The sequence below is a fragment of the Dipodomys merriami genome, unplaced genomic scaffold (genome assembly GCF_024711535.1).
Source record: "Dipodomys merriami isolate MVZ:Mamm:240054 unplaced genomic scaffold, mDipMer1.0.p SCAF_1, whole genome shotgun sequence".
NCBI lineage: Eukaryota > Metazoa > Chordata > Mammalia > Rodentia > Heteromyidae > Dipodomys > Dipodomys merriami.
This window is the reverse complement of record NW_027202270.1, coordinates 26304372-26328851: the sequence shown is the minus strand read 5'-3', so window position 1 is coordinate 26328851 and position 24480 is coordinate 26304372. Positions and strand designations below refer to the sequence as shown.

Below are 24480 nucleotides of genomic sequence, written 5' to 3'. Positions count from 1 at the left end.
TGTTTTTCTACCTCAAAGGTTTGTTGTGAATCCTAAATGTGATAAAATAAGGACTTTGGCTAGCTATTAAAACAGTAACTAATGGGGTATAATTTCTGTTACTATCCTGTTACGTCATTAACTGAGTAACTTGGATAATTTTCTCTGCTTTTTATGAGACCAATTGTTTAAATAGATATATCAAATCAAATTAATATAACCAACTTTACTACCCCCCTTTGATTGATGAGAAAAACCAATACAAAGTTCCTTTCAGAAAGGGGAGGGAGGGAATAGGGAGCGACTCTCAATGTTCTTCTGACACTTTCCTGATGCCTTTCCCCTTCCTCAGCGTCTTTTCTTCACCTCACGGTGAGTGCTACTTTTCACGGCAGAAAACATTTGGAATAATTACAGTATGTTAAACTCACCTGACATTTTAGTTCGAAGGGAAATCCAAATCATTGAACAAGCAGGTGCTTGTTCCCAGAATGCCACACTGTAGGCATGCTAGAGAAGGTGAAGGAAAAGACTGAATATTCCACTCAGGTAATCTAAAAAGCACCAGCAAAGACCATCTCTTCATAAAAGGATCTTTGCACAGGAACTGGCAGTCCTCAGTGGGGAAGGGGAAGGGCAGAGGGGAGCAGAGTCCCCCGCCCTTGCATCGAAGGCCAGTTTCCTCAACCTCTACCTCCCCATGATCTCCAAGAATTCTAGGAAATCAGACCTCCAATACGGAAAACAAAACAAAATCTAGCAAAGAAAATGGCAAACATTCCCAGTTGGGCTTTGTTTTCAGAGAACACACGGATTCATTTTCAGAGATGGAGTCGCTGGGGAAAAGGCAGGAAGGAACCTGAGAAATGCATTCTTCAAGTGTGAATGATCGCACCACTGAAGGCTATCTTGGCTCAGCCCAGAGTGAGGGCCACAGCATTGAGGGGTCTCAGGAGAGCAAGCAAAAGAGAGAGGCCCTGTTCCAAGACTCCATTGTCTTTCCTGCTCTGAGTCCTGAAAAGAAACCAACACGCCAAAGATTGGACGTGGGCTTGTGTACAATGGGACACAGTGAGTATAATTTCTCATAAAGTATGATTAGCGTCACATCTAAGAAATCCTTCCCCAAATGATAAAAAGTTCTGATTAAGAACAACACTTACCAAGCATATGACATGGGCCAGGACACACTCATTGTTTCCCTGTATGAATGCTTATATTCTGACGTCTTCATTTAGTTAATAGAGGCTGGCTCTGTAAATATGGTCGATAATTCATCATTAATGTTTGTTTGAGTTTCCTCATTGTTTTTACAATTTCTCCTGGAATATTTTTGGAAGTTATTCCAAATTGAAAGAGGAAGTCCTGTTTAAAAGGCCTGATACAGAAGAGATGGAGACACTGGCCAGCGCCTCTCTCTAGCCATGTCCACATGTCTCTGTAGCTATAGAATCAGAACAGAAAGAACAAGGCCCCCAAAGCAACTAGAATTACAAGGATCGGACTGGATGTTACCTACACTATGCCAGCTCTCACATAAAGAAATGTATATTTGTCTTTACTGCAAGGGAATTGTGAGAATTTTATACCTCTTGTGCATTTTCCAGAAGCTTTCTTAAAAAGTGCTCTTCTATTTTTTTTCCTTCTAAACCATCTGAAGAAGATGTAGCAGAAGTATGGATGAGGAGGAATGGGTTTCTGCTTAAGTTAATGGTTAATAATGTAAGTGCTTGAGTAAGTCATCAACCATCAACATAATGCAACTGGTTTTAGCAAGGGTATGTGGAATATTCTGAACTAGGTAACTCCAAGATGAAAAAGAAGGCTCATGCCCCTTGCTCTGAGGAAGGTCCCCATTGAGCTAACCATCCTATGTGCCCGGCTTATGGCTTATACTAGCTCTGTAAAGATGAACACATGTGCCTTACTTCTACTCCCTCACAAGAGCTGACTCAGTCAATGATGAGCCAATCAAATTCTTTTTCATGAGAAATTGAATTGGAGACCCAGAGACTATGTCAACTTCGGTGGAGAGTCAGGTGATGGAGCCTATCAAAAATGGAACTGAGGGAGATATTTGAGGGTAATGGTGGTAGGAGCTATAATGTGCCATGGAAGGTAAGACAGAGCAAATATACAAAGAATAGCAGAGAGAGAGAGAGAGAGAGAGAGAGAGAGAGACAGAGAGAGGCCTTGATTAGTCTCACGTTCTCACAGAGACTATTTTTTCCCTGGTAGGGTTTCATAAAAATCTCTCAACATCTTTCTTTTAATGCTTTTATCATGGTAAAATTGCAGTACACTTTTGTTCTTTGCAAAGGGATGTTGACTTCTGATTTATAAGAAGGCAATAGAACATAGGATACTTTCTGCTGGTGTTACAAAGAGAATGAGAGTAAGGGAACAAGACAGGTTGCAGAAGCAGGAAAGGGCAGCAGAGATGAGAAGGCATGAGGAAGCCCCACCGGAGTTAGCCTGGGGAGACTGACTGATTGGGGGAAGATGGCTGCCTTCCAGACACCCATTGACTCCCTGCCCAGCCCAGTTGCATTTTCCATTCCTCAGAGCCAATCAGCTGCTCATCACTGCTGCACAGGGAGAGCATCAAAGAGATTTAATAATGGTTGGCAAATGTCAAATTACATTGAATCGAAACCAAATTCCAGACATTTAGAGCTGCATAGTCATTAGCAATCAATTAGCACACTCACTTTTCAGTCAAAGTGTTTTTATACCCTCTTCTTTCCATTACAAGGAAACACAGGCTTTGCCTCTCGTCCTCCCCCCACCCCCAAGCAGAGCAAGGCAGAGCATCGCTCTAGCTTAGTCAGTGGAGGAACAATCGAGTCCCTGTTCTCATGGTGGTTTCGTTTCCCTGTTTTCTCCCCCCCAGCAACACTTTCAGGAGTAGAAGGAAACACTAGACGATATTTGGACATTCCATCTTGCAAACGTGGCTAAAGAAAGAGAAATCAGTTGTTTTCTTCCTTCTCGGAGTAATTAATGTAATGATGTCCCTAACTGTCCACAGCCTTTTCTGTAGCTGGAAAGTAGTGAATCATGTGGTGCATTGAGGAGTAGTGTATATGAACCACACAGGAGAACAATCTATGAACTCACATCACCTCTAATGGCATGTGATTAGGGCTCGCATTCCAGCAGCAGGGCCAGTAAACATTTACCACAAAACAAGACGTTGCTCTATTGATTGCTGCATATTTACATCATCCTTCTTTTTCCAAATCAGCTCAGCTGTATGGTGATTCCTTTCCCTATCCTGGAGTCATCTCTGGGGCCCTTCTGGTCAGAGGGAGGAGATAAGGGAATGTGTATCTGAATGTTTTCAGGAAGAGCTCTCACAATCATTTTGAACATTCCTCTTTGCTCATGCTTTTCCCCTGTGAGGGCTTCCAGAGATGTTATTTTTAGAATAACTTTCTCAGAATACAGAAATGTCCATGTTCTCCAACTGTGACATGTATTCCTTCCTGAAGAGTAGTTGATGAAATCTGGGCATAAAAGTAGGCTTAGTTCCAAATGTTTTGTCAATCAACACACGTGGGTCCTCCAAACTCTCAGTCCTAGGATACTCCTGCTGGGGAGATAAGTTTCAATGGCATAAAAGTGGCAATTAGGAGAGAGGCAAGTTTTAGAAAGAATAAATAGGACTTGACATTGAGAGGGTATCACTGGCTGATTGGAGGTCAGCCTGTGCTTTTTTTTCCACCTTTCAAGAAGGAGAATCCTTTAGTCTTGGTTCCAGAGTGGCTTCTATCCCTAGGTTAGGACTCTGCCAGAGACTATCTCAGTATAGTACATGAGCTGCGACCAAATTTGAATAAAAGGAGGGAATCAAAATCAACAAAAGGAAATTTGTATCCTCAAAGACTTGTTACCATAGACCTCTATGCTCAAAAAAGCTCCAAGGAAGGCTTATTGCAGCCCACCCCTGAGAGTAGGGGCCTGTAAATTTACCTCTGCATGTCTCTTACTTATCTCCATGCCAATCTGTGCTGAAAAGTGGTGGGTGGTACAGAGGAGGAAGAGAAGAGGAAGAAAGAGAGCCTGGGGCGGATGGGCCCAATGGTACCATTGGACCATACTGTAGAAGGAAGCCCAGTTTCTTTAGGAGGAACCAGTTCCTCATAGTGACTTTTTCAATATGAGGAGGTAGAGAGAAGGGAGAAAGGAAAGTCAGAAAAAGAGGATAAACAGAGAAATTAAGAAACATACACAAATATGAAACAAAACAAGACAAAAAAAAAACCCCACAACAACCCTGCAAGACTGGGAAGAGAAGAAGGTTGAAAATTTCCAGAACCAAAGACCAGTTCTACATTTTGGCTAGCCTTTAATACTGTCATCAGGGACTATGTACTTGAGAGTGAAATGAGATCTTTCTAAGAAAAGATGGAAAATGATTTTTTTAAGTTTGATTTAAAAAAAAATTAACTTAAAAGTTCTGAGTAGCAAATCTTGTGGCGTATGCTTCCTTCTGTGATTCGCCAGAGCATATAAATAATATCAAGCCTTTTTACTTTTTGTAGCTGGGTTTAAAAAAGAAAAAAGAACTTCCATAATCCTAGCTCATGCACTTTTCTGAGCAGTTTGCAGACTTAATCCCAAGAACAAGTACATGGTTGAGCTACAGAAAAGATATCATTGCTTGGGCTCTGATGTTGAGTCCATAAATGATGATCCTTTAAATATACCACTAGTGACTCATCTTTATAAGGGTATTGTTGACATTCTGCTCACAACAAATAGGATGCTGGAAATTGTTGGTTCAAAGAACAGAATCAAGTCCAGCAACTAGTCATATGTAATTGCCATTATTATCTAACAAGAGTGACCAATTTGTGGGAGCAGTTTCCTGTGATAAGTACTGCAGATCCAGGCTCCTGTAGATTCTTCATTGTGATCATGTAGGAGATTTCACAGGCTTCAGCCTCTTTATCAAGTCACTAGGTTGTCCTATGACCACAGTGATGGGCAAAGGATCACCCACTTTCCTGTTTATTGCTCCAAGGCTTCTGTCTTGTTTCTATGTATTTTTCCTTATCCATAATCTCCAGAGCTCATTCTTTTTGCACTTGGAGACCATGAGAAAATATGCAATACAGCCATTCACATTCAGGTACATAGAATAAATAAGGCTTAACTAGTTACCTCTTCTTGGTCAACTGTAGTTCAAAAAGAGGAAAGACTTTAAGCAAATTATACATCTTTACTGGAATATCAAGTATGTCGAAGTTGTTTAGAAAAATACTTGGAAGATTAGTTGTGTTGTATGAATATGAAGGTCTGTTTGCCTAAAGATCCCAGAAACCATGCCATGAAGGTGAATGCATTTTGAAACTGGACATAATATATAGTACAGCATACATTAATTTCCAGGCACTCAGTGATGATTTCAGGGTGTAAATAAAGGAGATGACTTCTTGGTGTGGTCAAAACCTCATGGTCAGAGCATTACCCCAGAATAACATCATGACATAGGCAGAGAATACGCATTTATTTCACTCACAAGCCACAGAGACTACAGATCTCTATGTCCTGAAGTAACTTCCCAGTCATCAAATCAGTCTTTATTAAATTTTCACATGCACTTACTTTTAGATTCAATTTGAAATGTGCTCTAAGGAGCATCATATGGACAAAATAATTAGCTAAAGAGAAATAGTATGGCATAGATTTTTAGACAATGGCACAGAATACTGTTTCTCGAGTACCACCAGGAGTACTTGAGTATCATAATGTAATGTAAAGATGAGTAGTTTATTGAGTTATTCATTTTCATTTATATTTAAAGGGAGAATAGCTGATCAAGTCTGTAGTTCGGGGAATCATTTTGCTTCGGCCAAAGCTAAAACCTGTCTTCATGAGTTTAAAAGTGTATCAATTTAAAGAAAAAAATCTTAAGAAAATAATTAATAATACAAAGATAGCTTAAGACTCTTGGAGGTCACATTCAAGTGGCTCAAGTTTAATGAACACTGCCAGCCAAGAGCAGTAGAGCATTTCTGCATACCAATACCCCTGGGCTGACCCTTGTCCTGTAAAGCACATGCTGTATGACCTTGGGCAAGTTGGAATTCTCTGACCTTAGTTGACTCAAATAATAAGAGACATTGGACAACAACTCCAAGAACCCTTTCAATTCTAGCCTGTGACAATTCTATGTATTTTATGTTACTTTCTGTGATGGAGGTGGGGGAGAACAAAGAGGTAACGTCAGTATTGCCTGCTGTGATGTGAGGTTGGAGGCATGCATGAGCATCAGGCTGCCTCATGGTGTCCCTAAAGGGACAAGGTAGGACACAGATGGCTTGGGAGATAGAGGACATGCAAGGCAGAGCTGCTGCTTGCCATTAGGCCTCAATTGAGTTATCTATCCTCTCAGTCCTTTAAAATTGCTTTAACTGAAATATGATCTATATTCTGTATAACATGATGTTGTTGAAATATTTATGAATGGGGGAATGGCTCAATTATTAATTAGTATACCACTTTTGTGGAGAGACCACTTAAATCTATTCTTTTAGTGATTTTCAAGAATTATAATACAGTGTTATTAACTATGGACAATGTATCATATAATGGGTCTCCTGAACCAATTCCTCCTGCCTAACTGAAATTTGTATCCTTTGGCCACTATTACCCCAAACCATCCCCACCCAGGCCCTGGCAATCACCTTTCTGCTCTCTGCTTCTGTGAGTTCAATATTTAAATGACTTCTCTATATAAACGACATTGTACAGTATTTGTCTTTCTATGCCCCTAGTTTCTCTATTTAAGAGGGTAAATGGTCACAGTCATGAATAATACATATCCAGTGCATGTGGTCTTTATGGACAGCTCAACAGCAGTGCATGGAAATGAAAAAAAAAAGTCTGTGTAATCATAAATCTTGAAATTGCATCCTCTGCTAGCTTTCTTGGTCACCATTATTTCTTGTTTTTTTTTTTTTTTTGTTTTGTTTTGTTTTTTGTTTTTTGTTTTTGGTTCCGGTCGTGGGGCCTGAACTCTGGGCCTGGGCGCTGTCCCTCAGCTCTTCAGCTCAAGGCTAGTGCTCTACCACTTGAGCCACAGCGCCACTTTCCGGCTTTTTTCTTTTTGCTTATGTGGTGCTGAGGAATCGAACCTAGGGCCTCAGGCGTACAAGGCAAGCGCTCTACCACTGAGCCACCTTCCCAGCCCTATTATTTCTTGTTTTAAGGTATACTGTGTAGATACAGCTATATTATGATCAAGTGGAATTTTTAAAAATGGGTTAAATTCAAGCCAGTATTGCTAGATTTAAAAAAAAAAACAGAAAAAATATTTAATACTAAAGAAGAAAGTGTAAATTGGTTCAACATGGATTCAACTAGAACATCATCATACCTATTGGTAACCTCAAAATCTTGTTTCAGTTAAAAGTTTTAACTCTCACTTCTTCTAAACTTACAAGCAGAAGATGGGATAGAAATACTAAATTATTTATCAGCTCAACTGAATTCTGCTTTTTCTGATGCTCCTTTCCAATAGCCTAGCATTCCCAAGTAGACACAGAACCTCAGATGATCTGTCAAAAGTTCACATGCTTTATGCCCCAGGGACACCCAGGTTACACTCTCAGGCTACTGTCTGTTGAATTCCAACTGCAATTACTTTTTTTTTCACTTTGGAATTTCCCAGATTTTGCTTATTTGATCTGTTATTTGACATGGAGATAAATACTGTTAAGTGACTCATAAAACAAAACAACTTCAAAATAAGGTGAACTCCAGAAAGAAAACAGAACTACCCACAAAAAACTGTAGAGTCGTTTAGTGCTGGGTAAGCAATACTCCAGGCCAGAATCATCTCTGAATTGCTATCATATTGCAAAAAGAGGAAAAGGAAGAAGAAGAGGAAGGAGGAGCAGAAAAAGGAAAAGGAGAAAGGAGAGGGAGGAGGAGAGGGAGAAGGAGGAGGGGGAGAAAGAAGAGGGGAAGGAGGAGGAGAAGATGCTCAAAAGGTTATAAAGTGGGTAATGTATCTTTCAATCTATTTTTAGCCAAAATTATGACTCTAAATGAGGAAGCTTCAATCTTGTAGCTTATTTGCTTATGTAAATCATCCCAAGTCTTTTATGCCACATAGATTGTATTTACGACCCTTTCCTTTTGGTTTTTCATCACAGTGCAGGCTGTCAGCTTCTAAAATGTTCTTTCTGATATCCTTTTACCAGTCAGGGAAGTAGAATAACAAGCCTTGTTCTAGGTAATATTACAGAGCTATCTTATTCCTCCTTGCTCTATGTAAATGATTTTGGCTAATTAAATGACTCCCCTGGTAGTGGAGTTACTAAGAGTCAGGGACTCTCAGGCAGATCAGCAGTACCTCTATCTGAGGTGCTGTTTTTCCTCACTAGGTTATGTGGATTCTTGGTCAGCTTCAGCTGCTGTGTCCAGCTCACTTGCAGCGGAGGAGATGTGGCAGCTGATTTTATTTACAGTTTTCAGAAGCATTTCCCTAGGCCCCTGTAGCATCTACCATTTACCAAGCTGAGAACAGCTTTCCCACAAACCCCTCCACTCCTACCTCCACTCCCACTCCCAGTTCAGGAAGCCATGTCAGTGCTTCTACAGCAAAGACACTCCCTGTACCCACCTTTTCTAAGGTGAACAATTGTTGAAAAGTTCCCTGATGGATTCTTGTGATCAAGGTTAGAGCCTTTTCACCATCAGATCTGTTTTGGTAAGTCCAAAGAATGAAAAGAGAGCTTGAATAGTACCATGTCCCTGGGAAAAATGGCCCAGCAAGGGATGCTGGGAGCACACCATGGGTGGGTTCTCCACCTTCCCCTCTGCTCTGCTTTGCTGCTCCTTCCTGGAAGCCATGGGTGGAAGAGGAGATTTTAATAGTAAGCAGTCTTTTCAGTTCTGAGAATTTCCTCTGGCCCTTTAGTCCTTTCTTTTCGTGGTCTTGCAGGCCGCATGTATTTGCATCTAGCTTTTTGTGCTCTGTGGAGTTTCCTGAATTTCTCTGCCACTGGTTACTCATCTCCCCTCTACTCTGTTACCAGCTATCTCCTAATGAAACCCCATCCCATTAACACTTCCCTCCACCCTTTCTCCTTTTCCCTCCTTTACAAACTACTACACATCTTTTCCATCATTTTACATTGGGCTATTTGACATTGACCATCCTAAAGCAAACTACCCCTTCTCTCACCAAATAAACTGCTTTCAATAAGCCTTTCCCAGCCCCCTAAACAAATAACACCCCACCAATCTACCTCATTCTAAAATATTGCTTTTCATAACCTTCAACCATTTGCTCCCTCTCTCTTCTCACAGAGATAAATTGACTTCAGTGTCTGTTATATGGGCACTGAGCTATCTCACTGAAACCATAAAGTGCAAGTACACACACACACACACACACACACACACACAGACACACAAAACCTCCCAAAGAAAAATGACCTAATATCATTTGCTTTTCCTTTTTCCAAGAAAGAAAACTTGTGAAGTATATAAAGACCCGTTTGTTTCTCTTGTACAATTTTCATTCCCCCATGAAATAAGCTAAGGAGAAATACAGTAAGGCTTTCCAAGGCCAAACACATTCTACTGTTTATTACACATATTACATTCTTAAATAAAAATGCGTCACATAACATTTTTTGCATAGATATCTTACAATATACCAATTTAAAAAAGAATTATGAAACAGACCAGTAACAAAAATAAATTTTATCTTCATTAATAATTTTGTAACATTAACATACCACCATCATATAATACAAATAATAGTTTTAAATCTTAAGACTTTTGTACAGCAAAAAAACTTGACAAAGTAATATATTTATATTTATATATATATATAAAAAGCTTAAAAAAAATAAAATGTCAAAAAAAGGCATAACCGAGGGCTATAAGACTGGGTACTTCTGTGATATATTATAAATACCAGAGAAGGCCTGAGAGAATGTGACCGGGGGAGAGGCAGGGGAGGGCGGGAGGGAGCTGAGAGAAGGTCTTTCCAAACACACTTGTTAGACACATCTGGCAAAAAAAAAAAAAAAAAAGGAAAATGTATAGTGCAAAAATAAAATTCTTCAAGCAACTATTAAGAGGAGAATAGAGATTGGAAAGCAAAGTTATGGTGAGTAGGAAATCATGTGATGAGAGCAGGGATGGGGAGAGGGCATCTGGAACGGGGAGAGATAGTGATAAGTGGGAAGGGGAGGCTTCAAAAACAAACATTTATTTTTGCCTCTGTGTTAGCAAGGAAATCTTGGCCGTAATAGGTGTGTTTTGTTTTTCCTCCCTGGAATGAAGCAGAAGTGAAAAATAAGGAAATAAAACTAAGTCTGGGATTGGATAGGAAATGCATGCTGGGAAGCTAAAATATAAAGGTTGAGAACCAGCCAATGAGCCCCAAAGCCTCCAGACAGGACCAGGATTTGCAGAAATTATCCTGCCTCCAGTCTAAAGGCTTAGGATTAAAATGTCCCCTTTCCCCACCCATAGCCCCTCCCCTCAACGTGGAACTAACTCCCCGTGTGTGGTTTTGATATACTGGCAATTGTAAGCATCCATCCCCCCCGCAAAAGATATTAGGCACTGGTGGCTACTCCTCTTAAATGTCAGTAGCCTGTTTTCCTTCTGCGAAGGTACCCTAGGAATATATGCACAGTCCGGTGTGCGCATACATACCACCCTCATTATTCTGATGTGGGTCCTTTTTATGGCAGTAGACAGAAGCTGGAGTCAAAACAATTTACGATTCCAAAGCTCACAGTTGAAAAAAAATTATATAAACAGTCCCCAACCAAGAACGTTATCCACCTTCCCTCGTGACCAGGGAGAGGGAGCCCTGTTTGAGAAGTGTATCTTGTTTGGGATATTTGTGAACTGATGGCCTAGGAGTTCTCTCTCGTTTTTGGAATACCTGTTTCCCGAGGACTTAGACACAAATCCAGAACACCTGAAGAATACAGTACTATATTGGAAGGATGCGCATAAGAAAGTTCATTGTAGCTTTTTTTCCCCTTTGTAGGCTCTATTAGAGGAACCAACAGAGGAGACTGAAGAGTGTTAGAAGGAAGAGAAAACCCTGAAGCCTCAGGCATTCATCATGAGATATCACAGTATTTACAAGCAGTTTGCTTCCTCTGACACATTTCTGTTGTCCTATCTCAACTCTGTCCTAAAATCCTTAAAGAGGAAAAATATGCCATCAAAAGGCATTGATGGGCACAAAGACCAGGCCTCCAGTTCCAAACTGAGATATCACCATGTTTACCGAAACTGAATCCAAACTTCCCCTTCACTCCTGCCACTTGCAAACAAAAACAAAAACAAAACAAAAAACAAAAAAAAAACAAAACAAGGGAAAGCTTCCACAAATAAATTTCAACCAGGTTCTACTTAATAAATTTTGATTTTGTCCATGGTCTGGGTGCAAAATTGTAGCCCCCAAATGCTGGCCCTTCTAAGATTTTTGTTGTTAAGGAAGAAATGAAGAGTCAGATTTTTGTAGCCAAATGGGTTACATCTCTGACTTTCCCTCCTTCTAAAAACAATTCATGCAGAAGAGAAGACAAAAGCACCTCCCATTCTTATTTTAAATTTTATGAAGTGGCTTTCATAGAGGAAATGATCTGGAGTGATCAAAAACAATCACTAGACTTTGTTCTCACAATGTCTCTTTCATTTGACTTTCTCATCAGATGCAGGATGGAAGCTACAGGCAGAAGGCTCTGAACACACTGGATGAGCCACCTGAAAACCCCATATATTTTTTGATACAAATAGACATGGATAATCTGGAAGCTTATCCCAAACTAAAGTTCTTCTAAAAATCTTCTCTGGCTTTATAGAACTTTTAAAAAAAAAAAAAACAACCAAAAACCAAAAAACAAAACCACCTAAGAATCCATTCTGCTCATCATGCAAGAGGTTGACTGTCTTTTACCCTGTTATAATCAGGCAATCAAAGATGTAAAAGGGCACAAGAGGTGCAGGCAAGGAAGAGATGGCATTGAGAGAAAGCGGGTATTTGATGGGCTTCTTGAGGGAACGCACACAGAGAAGGAAATGGTCAGCATGAAGGTCATTGGGGGGAGGTCTCCGATTTTTCACAAAACGCAGCTTTGTCATGTCTCTTTTTCTGGACATAATACTCATCACCACCAGGCATTAAGCTGGACCAGCAAACCAAAAGTGGGGCAGAAGGCCAGTAGCTAGGAGCAGCATTGCAATTTCAGGCTTCCACATCTCTGACTTACAGCCATGTGGTAGGAGAAAGAAGCACACCTTGAAATAAAGAAAACTGTCAGTGGCTTAGAAACACTTCTTCTATATCTCCAACTGTGAACCCTGGAAAAAGTATGCTGGAGAGGACAACTACAAGAAACACCATGCCATGTTTTTCCTGTCAAATTTGGGATCCCCTGGAATGTTAGGAGGTAATGATTTAAATGAGAAAGGAATATATTGTGTTTCCAGTGTCCACTACAGCATTCCTTGAATAACCAGTCCTCTTGGGCACAAAATACACGCTGGGGTCACTTCTTGGAAAATTTGTTCATTCCATAAACTCTTCAGAGTCACCTCTGCCATTTCAGAGATGATGGTGAATTTATCCCAAACTCATTTCCAAATGATTAGGACTGACCCTGCCCCATGCTTAGGACTGGTTACCATTCACAGGTGCCAACCTGGGCTAGAGAAGAATAGTTTCAAAGCCATACACTTAGCACCCACCGAATTCTCAGGCCAATTCTCACAGTCAACAAATGACTCTGAAGCAAGCAAGCACCATCATGGTATCTGCTCTGAGATACATGCACCCTGCTCTGAGAAAGGTCAGGAGCAGATTACAAAGGACCTCACTGATACAAAAGAGAGAGAAATTACCAAACATTTCAGACACTGATGAGGACCATAGGGCCTTTGTTCTGCCACATTCAAATGAGACCACAGATGACAAACGGGAGCAAACAGCAATGATTACTCTTTTTCATTGTGTTTTTTGTTTTGCTTTTTGTTTTTTTTTTTGCTTTTTTAAAATTTTTTTTATCTTTTTTTGTTGCTGTTTTTTTTTTTTTAAACTTTCTTTATAATAGAGCCTTGCATTGGTCAGTTCAAAAATTAAGCATTATAAACCCTTAAGAATAGCATTTTCGAGAGGCAAGAGCAGCTCCAGCCGGGGAGAGAACATTTATAAATCGTGGCAGTCATGGCTCAATGCCATCACTGGTGTGTGCGTGCATTCATGCTGGAGGCTGCTACCAAAAGGAAAAAGAAAAGAATCAACAGAATCTGGGGTGTCTAAAGTTTCATCTAGTGCACTGACTGGAGGTGCTACAGTTTAATACAGCTGAGGTTCAAGGTCCCTCACACATCCTTCATCCAGAAAGGATGCCCCACACATTCAAATTCAAATATAACCCCATGGTACGCCAAGATGGAATGGCCATAAGATGCACTCAAATGCAGAAGAGAACAACAAGATTGTCAGCAAGCAGTGCTCCAGAAATTATTTCTAAGTCATGACTAGTTTTAAATCTTTGGAATAAAACTGATTTTTTCCCTTAATACCCTCCAACTAACATATATATATATATATATATATATATATATATATATAAAATTGCCTCCGGCAAATGGACAGATTTGTTGTGTCTGTGTGTTTGTTTTTTATTTTTTTGTTTTTGTTTTTTTTCATTGTTTTTTTTTTTAATTTTTGGTCTGAATTGAAAAAAGGAAAAAGAAAAATTTCTAAGGGCCAGACCTCAAAATGCCCCAAGTATTCAACTGGCAACTCTAAGTCTGTGATCAGGAGGTTCCTTTACCCTCAGACAAGTAGTTTCAACATTTCAGCGAAAACAAAGGCTGTAGAAAGCTGAGAACCCATATGCCAAGGATCTTGAAGGTTGCTGTCATATAAGTGTTTGTGTTTCTTATGTTATGATTTCCTCTTAAAGACTTCAGTTTTGCATCCCAAATATAGATGGGGTGGCATTTTAACAGTCAATGAGTCAAACAGTCAAAGGAGAGCAGGAGGGGCGCCAGCTGGTATGAAGGAGCAGCAACCATGTGTGGACCAAATGCCATTTTTATTTATTTATTTTTAGACGTGTCTTGAAGGGATGGTCCCAGAATATACAAAATATACAATCTGTCCTAATAACCACCCCGCTTGCTTGCATAGGCCATTTAATGGTCCTAAAGGCAGTCTTTGGAGTTTGAGGCCAGTGCCAGCTAGCTAAGAATGTGGGCAGAGCAAGATCAATATTGGATATGTGTGTCTGGGGGAAGGGGGTGGCAAGTAAGGACCGTAACCCCCTTGGAGACAGCTTGTGGAGTAAATGTGAGGCCTCTGTTGATCCTGGGTACTCTAGATCACAAGTCATGGTGGGCCTAGCCAACACACCCTAGAAATATCACACGAGCAACACCTCTGCCCTTTTCTTAATGGTCAACCCTACATTCATTCCCACAATGGCATTTTGAACTGTGTATTTGAACAAGTGGGTAACATGAGCTCAGTGGGCATGAGAGAGGAGGATAGGGTGATGTTTTGTGAAGCCACTTGACTTGGGAAGCATCCTCAGTTTTCCCTACTCCTGGAAAGAGTGATTATTTTTGGCTTTTTATGACAGGTCCTAACCCAGAGTTAGATTAAATACGCAGCTGCCCTTGGAGACTAGCGACATCTATGGTGTGACTAGGGTAGCAATGACACACAGCGCAGTGGCTGACCACTAGGCGCTGAGGTCACCAGGCCTCAAGGAGGGTGAGAGAACTGTGATGTCCCATCTGATTGGCTGCTTCGAGAGCCAGGTGCTGACAGAGTCCTGGAGAGGTTTAGTCCACGGAGGAAAGATAAAACATTGAAGCTTCCAAATAAGCTTTTCAAGTTTTCATTAGCAAAGAAACCCAACAAACAAAAAAGAGATTAAAAAAGAAAAAAAAATCTAGCACTGGCAATAAGGTGAGGCTCAAGGGATATACTGTGACTTATCATCAAAGACTTTTATTCTCTTGGCCACTTTGCAGTCATGCTAGAAGTTTCCAGAATCCCTAGTGCATATGGTGTGCAAGAGTCAAAAAAAAAGAAAAGAAAAGAAAAGAAAAGAAAACTCCTCCCTTGAGAGTGAAGTCTAGAGAAATGCAGGCCAGAAAGGTGTTTAGGTGGGATTCCAGAGTCTGCCGCCTGTAAGGCCATAAGGCCGTTGGTACTGACTCGAAAGATCTCAATGGTTCCAAGAAGAACCCAAACCAAGCAACAGTTCTGTGAGAAAGTCTGACGCACGAAATAGTAGGACTTTTCACACACAAAGGACAAATAAACCAAGAGTTAATTTTGGCTACCAAACTGCAATTTGGTTTTCTAGGTCATTTTTCCCCCAACTATTTAAAAAGAAACATTAGTGCTACACATATGCAATTGTAAGACGTTGGATTCTCCTATTAAGTTGCACCGAGAAGCAAAATAAGCCCCTCAGATTGCCGTCCACCTGCGGAGACGTCACATCCATTTGCTTTGATTTCCATTGGCAACAGCAGGAAGTAATTCCAAGAGAGCTGAAGTAAGCAGCCGGTCTGCCTTGCTGAGTTCACCAGGCCTCCTTCCTCTTCGCCTTCTACCATCTGGCTAGGGCAAGGCATAAGGAATAGATGTATATAGTTTAAATAGAGTTGAGTGCACGACAGTAGGTGCGTGTGTGCATCTGTGTGTGACAGGGTGTGTGGGTCTGTGTGTGTGCGCGCGTGTGTGTACACAGAGGTTTTAAGTGAGAACTTTCTTCTGCAAGGCAATGGATCCCCCGCCTGAAGTCCAGCCCTCTGCCTCACGGCATTTCCTTCGGACGTTGGCCGACGCCATGACAACTCTGGCCTTTAGGGTTTGTTTTGTTGTTGTTGTTTTTAGATATGTCGCTTCATATGGAGGGCAAGATGGTCAGACCTGGAAAAACACCTAGAACATATAAACAACAACAATAGAATATCAGAGCAGTCCAGGGAAAGAATACTACTAGTTCTATTAACCTCATGGAGAGACAAATGATCAACCTTAACAGAGAGACAGTCTGTGTGAATTGAGAAATGAGCTGCTAGGGAAGTCGGCTAAGGGGTCAGACTGCTTGAATTCAGATCCCAGCACTTTCAAGAGTTGTGTGGCTCATTCACCACTTTGTCCCTTAATTCCTCATCAGTCAAACAGAGATAGTTGTAGTACTGTTCATAGGTTGGCTGTGAGGATTAAATAAGGTGATCTCTGCAAAGCACTCAGAATACTGCCTCATAAATGGGAAGAGGCTAGCCGTTACGGTTGCAATTGTATGAAACGAAGAAGAAACAAATGTGAAAATGCTTTAAACACAAGTGTCATGTTCACATACTGCAAATACAAAAAGGAGAAAAATAATCAGCCTATTTCATCAGCTCGTGGAACAGTGATGTTGCACCACCCAAATTTCAGACCTGAGCTTTACAATGAGAGAGCTTCTTGTGAAGTCTGCAGGCCCATGCATGTGCTCCATATTCAAGTCAAGAAAAAGAAGGCACTGTGCTGGGAGAAGGGTGTTCTGTCTAATATTACCCTCCACAGTGTGTATTTTCATCGTATGTGTGTGTGTGTGTGTGTGTGTGTGTGTGTGTGTGTGTGTGTGTGTGTGTGTGTGTGTGTGTGTGTGTGTGTAAGGAGCTGAGCTATGGCTACATAGCTCAGGGAGGCGCTAGAAGCTAGCTAGAGCAAATCTCTGAGTCTATTCTTTTGGACTAAACAATGACTTGGTACCTAATGTTGTTAACTGAATGATTTACTCAGCAGGAGAACAGTGGTTGTCTTCCTGCCTTTTTCATCTGTGACCAGACACTATTGGGTGGCAATCGTTCTATGTTCTCAGTAGTATCAAAGATGGCCTTCTATGGCCATAGTGACATGCTAAGACACAGTCAAATGACCTATAAAGGGCAATGGAGGAGGCCCAACTGATGGAATTGCTGAAAGAGAAATGTTCTTTGTTTTCCACTGAGACTGCTCAACTACCAAGGTATAAGCCTAGAGCAAATGGTATCCATATTGCCACTATGGGAAGGAGCCTCCTGGAGAGAAAGCCAACAGGCAAAAGGGAATCAGAGCACAGAAAGAGCAAGAAAGAGTCCTGATGACAACATCTGGGAACCTGAAGCCAGCTGAGCCTAGAGGTAAATCAAATTTTCTCTTCTTGCTAGTTACCTGAGCTAATAAACTCTCTGTGATGTTAACACCAGCCTGAGTCAGGATTCTGCACCTTACAACTAATAGTGTGGGTGTTTCCATGTCCCAACAGCTGACGAGCTAAGGTTCTGGCTGGAATCCCAGGAAATGAGCACGTACAACAGTCACGCTTGGCTCTGGCTATGTGTTGTCTCTCTCCATCCCTCTCCTGAAAACTGGCCACTTCCTGACCTATGAGAATGTTCCCAGGCTCCCCTGGACCTGAGACATCCCACCATCTAATACTCTGGCTAGCATGTTCACAGGCTGCTCTGCTTAGGTTAGTGGAGTTTCCTGTTCAGGGCAGGATTTTCCTGTGTGTATTCATTCTTAAAACAAACAAATCCACCTTGCCCTCTGACCCCAACACTCTCCACACCCTCTGTTTGTGTCCATTCCTTAAATAGGTACATGTGCAGGATAGAATCCCAAGGAAATGAAGCTAAACAGGATAGAAGTACAATGAAAAAAAAAAACCCAAAACATATAAAGATGGGGAAATTACAGCAAAAAACAACCCAACCCAATCGCACATTCAATAACAGTAACAATCTCAATTATACCCACTTTAACAGTAACAATCTCAATTATACCCACTTATTTTAGGCCCAAATATGTTATGAGCAAGCTATATGGATTAAATCTTAAGAGTCAGTTCTAAAGGAATTTGATTTAGTATAAAACAGTGCCAAGTTTCTTTGGTACACAGAAAAGGTTATAAAGCCGGCAGGAAATTTAGCATTTAACTTGTATGGCTGAGTGTTGTCTACTGTCTGTTCTCGAATCCTCCTCCTTCTTCCATCCTTTCTTCTCTCTCTTTCCCATTTATTTATTTATTTGTATAATTTATTTATTTTTGCTGGTCCTGGGGCCTGAACTCAGGGTCTGGGTATAGTCCCTGAGCCACTTTATGCTCAAAGCTATCAGTCCATCATTTGAACCACAGCACCACTTCCGGCTTTTTCTTAGTAGTTTATTGAAGATAAGAGTCTCACAGACTTTTCTGCCTGGGCTGGCTTCAAATCGTGATCCTCAGGTCTCAGTGTCCTGAGTAGCTAGGATTACAGGCATGAGCACCAGCACCTAGCTTTCCTTCCCTTTTAATCCCAACTATCTAGAGAAGAAAATTCAGATCCAGATTGGGAAGTTATCATTGTAGGTATTTCTTTGTTTTGTTTTGTTTTGTGTGTGTATATGGGGGGGGTTTGTTTATGGTTCTAGGGCTTGAACTCAAGGCTTACTCAAGGCTGGTGCCCTGCCAAATGAGCCATAGCTCCACTTCCAGGTTTTTGTTAGTTAATTGGAGATAAGGGTTGAACTGCAATATCTTAGCCTCCTGAGAAGCTAGTATTACTGGCACCTGGCTCTTATTTCTTTTTTAAAATAGTCTCACTCACAAAACAACAACAACAAAAAAGATAACATTCTTATCTCCCAGTACTAGATAAGATGTTCATCAGAACATAGCTAAACCATTTCAACCTAGGTAGCCTGACTGTAGAACTACTGTTCTCAGCCATAGTTGTCTGTTAATCTGTGGCGTACAGAGCTGAGTTTATACATTAAAGGAGGTTGTTTTAGGTAGAATAAGGTGCTCTCTACACCAAATATCCACCCATAATCCCCCAACCCTGTGCCTATATTTAGCTGTGCAAAGGAGAGGTTGTGGATGGAACTGATTTACTAATCAGCTGAAGGGAGGTTATCTTGGATTATCTGGGTAGGCCCACCATCATCAGAAGGTCCTTAAAAATGGACGTGGGAATTGAAAGAACACCATACAGATGGGGGCTGGAAAAGTACTGAGCAGCTGTGATGATGGAGGAGTGGGTGATGAGCAGTGAATGTGGGCAGCTGCTCCAAGTTGGACAAGCCAAGGAAAAGACTCTTCCTTTATACCCTCCAGAAAAGAAGCCAGCCTATTGAGACCTTGACTTTAGCCTGGGGAGAACACTGGAGGCATGTTGGACTTTGAAGCCTACGAAATGGCAAGACGACACATTTGTGAAGTACATGAATATGATGCTAATTTGGGGGCACTGGTTACAGTGGTAACTGGAATATTAGAGGGTCAGTGGTCAGGCAGGATTGGGGAGAGAACAAGGCAGAAACCTTGCCTGTCCAAAGGAAAAAGGAATTTGAGCTAGTGAGAAGAAAGCCCTGGCATTGAATGGAATTCCTTTGCTTTCTTTTCTACACCGTTAGAACTTTCAAGAAATAAAGTAACACTCTTGATAGGGAATTTTATGTAAAAGATCCATTCAGTCATTTATGTGTTCAACTTTTACTCTGCCTTTACCAACTGTTGAGTATCTAGCAATATACATTCAAGCTTCTGTTTCCCTTCAATAAATTTTTCAGGAAAAAAATCTCAAATCTTTAAAACAGTGCGAAATATAATTGTACCTCTACTGAATCAAATTAGAATCATCATTTGTTCAAATTTTAGAAAATATATGATGTTCAGGATTAGACAAGGTTCCTCAGTGTTGAGATTTTAATTTCACTTCACACCAGTGATATCCTTAGTCATGATTAATTTCTATTTATTAATTTATACTTAGTGAGTTCCACATAGGAACCATAAAAGGTAGTAGATAAACTCTACATCTAGAAATGCAGAATCGAATTATTTTTAAGGGTAATACAACCCCAGGGGGTGTTTATAATTGTGTAGCAGCCAGATGACCTTAAGCAAGAAGGTCCTTAGAAGGTCCTTAATGACTGAAATGTGTGCATTCCAGAGGACCAGTCAAAGCTCACAGTCATTTCTCTTGCTCATGAATAAGGCACACTGAAAGTCACATGGAGAGTAAGCTAGCAGCAATCCTCTAGGGCTAAAGGGCTAAGATTCTGGCAGGTAGTTTTTAATACATGTAAATGCACTGTCATGAAAATCCAACTGGCCTCCCTCCTCCCAAACTCTTGAGATTTTGGACGCATTACCCGAGTGGCAGTCCCTTTACACTGAACTGTGCTGAGTTAGAAGAATGTATTCTGCACATTGTGTCTAATGGAAGCAGAGCTCTATTCACCACCATCAGCCACCTCACAGTCTATGAGTTTGAAATGACTCAACCCTCTGATAAGTGGTCACTCAGTAAGCTGCATAGTTCAATCTGATGGTAAAGAAATGATACAGTCCTCTCACTATACCCCAAACCTGAAGGGACATAGCCCAGTTTTTTCAGGGGCAGATAAAGCTTCTAAGTGTAATAAGTCAAGTTACAACAAACATATAACACTATCAGGTTATCTCTTTCCAATTCTGATGGAACATGTATACAAAGAAATACTGTTCTTTCTGGTAGGACAAACAACAAAGAAATTAGGTTAATACCTGGCAATGTATGTTTACCACCAGGTTGAAGAGGCAATAGGGAATGGTGGAGAAAGTAGAAAAATAGTCATCTCATGACCATCACAAATGAACAGTGATGGCTATGCAGTTCCAATCAGTGACAGCCATGGGGAATGTGAGCCCACTGTGGCTAGGACTGTTTTTCAGACAAAACCAGAAGTGCATTAAAAAATGTGTGTATGTAATGTTTAACAAGGTGAAATACTAGCTATATAAATAAATAAATACCAAACTACCGTATGGACAAATAAAAGCCTAAATTAGACCTGGCATATACTTAAGGAGAGGGAGATATATCTCATTTAGCTTCTAAATAAGGTAGACTAGTTGCTCAAACTCTAAGAGGCAAGCAGTAGTGCATCTACGTGCAGGGTACTGCTGTGATGCCCTCTGTTTGCAAAGGTGAAAGTCTCCTAAGGAATGCCAGCACCTCGTTCAATCCAGGTCTTCCTTTCTTCTGCTTTGGGGACACTCCAATTCCCCAAAACAGCTCTCAGACCAGTCTATTCTTAGCACATTCACTGCAGTTGAAATGCAAAATTCTGCCTGTTATGAGACACTGATGACACTCTAACTCTCATTTCTGACATCACCAAAAAGGTACTACTGGAATATGCCACAGGACTCTGGTTGACCCCTTCTCCCCCTTTTTCCCACCATGTCCCAGAATTGGCAACGTTCGAACAGCAAATTCTAGCCCCAGAAATCATAGTGTATTTTGATAAAGAACACAAAACAAAACACTAACCAAATTACCCATCACTGGTATCTCCTTCACTGTATTATCTAGTGGGCTTGGATATTTCTCCACGTAAGTCACATCTGTGGGAAGACTGAAGGCTCATAGATGAAAAGCTGGGTAGTTGTACATTCCTCAACCAGTGGATCTGAAGAGAGGAATACCAAGTCTGGCAATTTCCTCCTAAATACATGCTGTCCACTTCCAAGGAAAAATGCTCACATTTTCCCCCCAGTGTAGCCACACCATCCTTCAGAGATGGACAGCTTGTGTGCATGTCTATTGCTGCGACATCATGTCATGACATCATCGTGCCTCATGTCACGACAGCTCACAAACAATGTACCTTCATCTCATGGAGGCAACTGAATGCCCTTGCTCACAGTGAGAAGAGTCATGACCCATAGGTTTCTTAATTAGCCAGAGCAAGTGAAGAGTGTACCAGGGACACTTGAGATGGGAGTCAAAGAAGGATGTCAAATAAGGCGGCACTTTCTACAAAAGACAAGCTGCCGAGTCCTGAATAATCAGGAGGCTTTCTAGGGATCCGGATAGAAACTAAAACAACAGTTGTTCTGCTGGGTAGCAGAACTGAGTTTCAAGGCAGTGGGGAGACAATAGCAGCATGGAGTGTACTTCCCCAGCCCTGGGTGGGAGGTTATCTTTGGGCTCCAGGAGGCATGGAGTCCTTATTTAGTTCTTAGAGGATGAAGATAAGAGGAAAATAGCTTCTTCAGGAAGAAGAAAAAAAGGAGGAAAAACATAATTGCTTCTTTATAAGCATCTTAAAGCAGCGTGGAGCCAACTTGGCCAACCATGAGATTGGGCCATCCCTGGCCTGCTTTCCAAACAAGGGAACTACAGAGGAAGGGCTGGCCAGCGGGAGGCCACGGGCATGGGGACTGGGGGGTGGGCAGGATGCACAAGTGATCACATTTCCTTGCAAGGACAGCCAGGCCCCTGTGGACATCCTGCTCACTCCCTCCTGCCATCCTGAAAGCTGCTGCCCATACCGGGGGAACCCTGAGGCTGTCAGAGGCTTTTATCGTATTAGAAGCATTTTTCTCATCATAACGGAGACCTTTAGTATTGCATTAAAAAGATGGTTAATTTTCTTAAGCTTCCTTTTAAACACAGAAATAGGATTAGAAGGATAACACGCTCAGATGCAAGCCCATTATTTGATTATGTCTAAACCTAATCCTGCCTTCACCTTGGCCTGCAGAGTCTCCATTTTGGGGTTTATTGGTTGATAATGCCAGGGCTGTCAGATTCAATTACTTGGGTAGTATCTGTTGCTACCTGATCCTCCTTCCATATCAAATGCTGAAAGTTTGAAATTGAATCACAACATAGGTTTGTTCTCCAAGTGTTGGCATCTTTTGGACCCCTTTGTCTACCTGCATGGAGGAAAAAATGTTCTAAGGCCTCCAAAGAAAGTTTCATTAGCAAATTCATTTATGATAATGCTTCAGAGCAAAGCTTGCTAGACTAACCTTGCTTCCTTTAAGTAAACTTTATACTTTTCATATCATGAAGGTTCAGAGAAAGCAGTATTGAGAGCAGGTACAGGTGAACATTATCTACTCGATTACTTTTCCTATTAAACTACAATTATTTACTGTATCATCTCTCCAAGGGTAGGAACAACGTCTTGTTGATACCTAGTGACAAATTCAAGGAAACTTCTCAGTAAATGCTTGTAAAACTGAATTTATACCTCAACTACATGGCAAGAAGGCACGCTTTGTCACTGGTCTCCCTAATGGAAAGAGAAAAAGGCATTCCCAGGACCAAGTATCTGTGAGACGGGCTTGTGACAAATCCATGAGCACATGCGCAGAGCAGGCCATCTTCCAACCCGACTTTCCCATCTCTCCCCTTCGGTAAGTCCCCTTACCTGTCGCAGTGGTTGCATTTAAAGGGCTTTGCACCTGTGTGTTTCCTGTAGTGCCTCGTGAGCTCATCACTCCGTGCAAAACGCCACTCACAGCCTTCCCAGGAGCACTTGTAAGGCTTCTCACCTGCAGGAGAGATGGAAGAGCCAAGGTCAGCAACAAACAAACAGCTCACTCCGAATTAGGTTTCTGCTGCCTGGTGGTCAGCCTTGAATAAAAAGGGGCTGCTTCAAGAATTCTGGAAAGACTAGATTTCCTAACAGGGTATGACACTTCTTTGTTTGTAGTATGTCTATGTTGTTTTGTTTTAACCTTCAAATGTTGTTTCACAAGATCTTCAAATGTGGAGCTGTCATTTCAGTTCCCAGAGTCAGAGCATTTCCTTCGACTGGCGAGGGATCAATTTTTATTTATTTTCTATTCCCCTGAGTGATTTGACCCCCCACAGCCCAAGCAGAAAGGAAATGTGCTATTTTCATCTGAACCACAAATGCTTCTAATTCTATTTTTCTCCAGAACCTACAGTAATTTACCATTTCAGGCTTTTTAGTCTCTACTCTCCCCTCCCCTTCTACCACAGACTTTAGCCAGGTAGCTGACTGATAAGAGAAATAGCTTAGAATCACTATTCCTTCCAGTAAATCAGAGTGGATGGGCAGGCAAGACTACAGTTTGAGAGTAAAATAAAAATCGCTTGCAGATTCCTGGAATTTATGGAAAAAGAAAAACTTCACAAAAGTCCTAGTTAGGAAGCCTATAACTTATTGACTACAGCACTTCCTATTAGGGAACACTACCATTTATAACAAAATATTTTAGAAGTCAATTTGTAGAGCGGCTTTCAGCCACAGGGAAGCTGCTGAGAAACATGAAATTTGAGTACTGTATTAAAGTGACCTTTTCATAAGGTAAATACAAATGGAGGAATATGAGGTCTATGTAAGAGAATGTGCAGAACATTCATGGCATTGCCTTAGACTCTGTGTGTGTGTGTGTGTGTGTGTGTGTGTGTGTGTGTGTGTGTGTGTGTATGTGTGTGTGTGTGTGTGTGTGTGTGTGTGTGTGTGTGTGTGTACTGGGTGCTGTGCTGTCGCTTAGCTTTTTTTTTACTCAACGCTGGTGCTCTACCAGTTGAGCTCACCTACTCTTCCAGCTTTTTGGTAGTTAATTGAAGAGTGTCACAGACTTTACTGTCAGAGCTGGTTTTGAATCACAATCCTTAGATCTAGCCTCCTGAGTAGCTGGGATTACAAGT

The 24480-nt window shown here is 41.2% G+C and overlaps 1 protein-coding gene across 2 annotated transcripts in view; it reads right to left on the bottom strand.

Moving 5' to 3' along the window:
• Positions 1–12075: 12075 nt before the first annotated feature.
• Positions 12076–24480, bottom strand: part of Klf7 (KLF transcription factor 7) — a 90582-nt gene continuing 78177 nt past the window's right edge. For both annotated transcript variants that reach the window (XM_070018514.1, XM_070018523.1), the window contains exons 3-4: positions 23228–23351; positions 12076–15943 (exon numbers count right to left, since the gene is read on the bottom strand). In XM_070018514.1, coding sequence (XP_069874615.1) covers positions 15892–15943; positions 23228–23351 — 176 coding nt within the window. In that variant the 3' untranslated portion in view covers positions 12076–15891. The remainder of the gene's footprint in view (positions 15944–23227; positions 23352–24480) is intronic.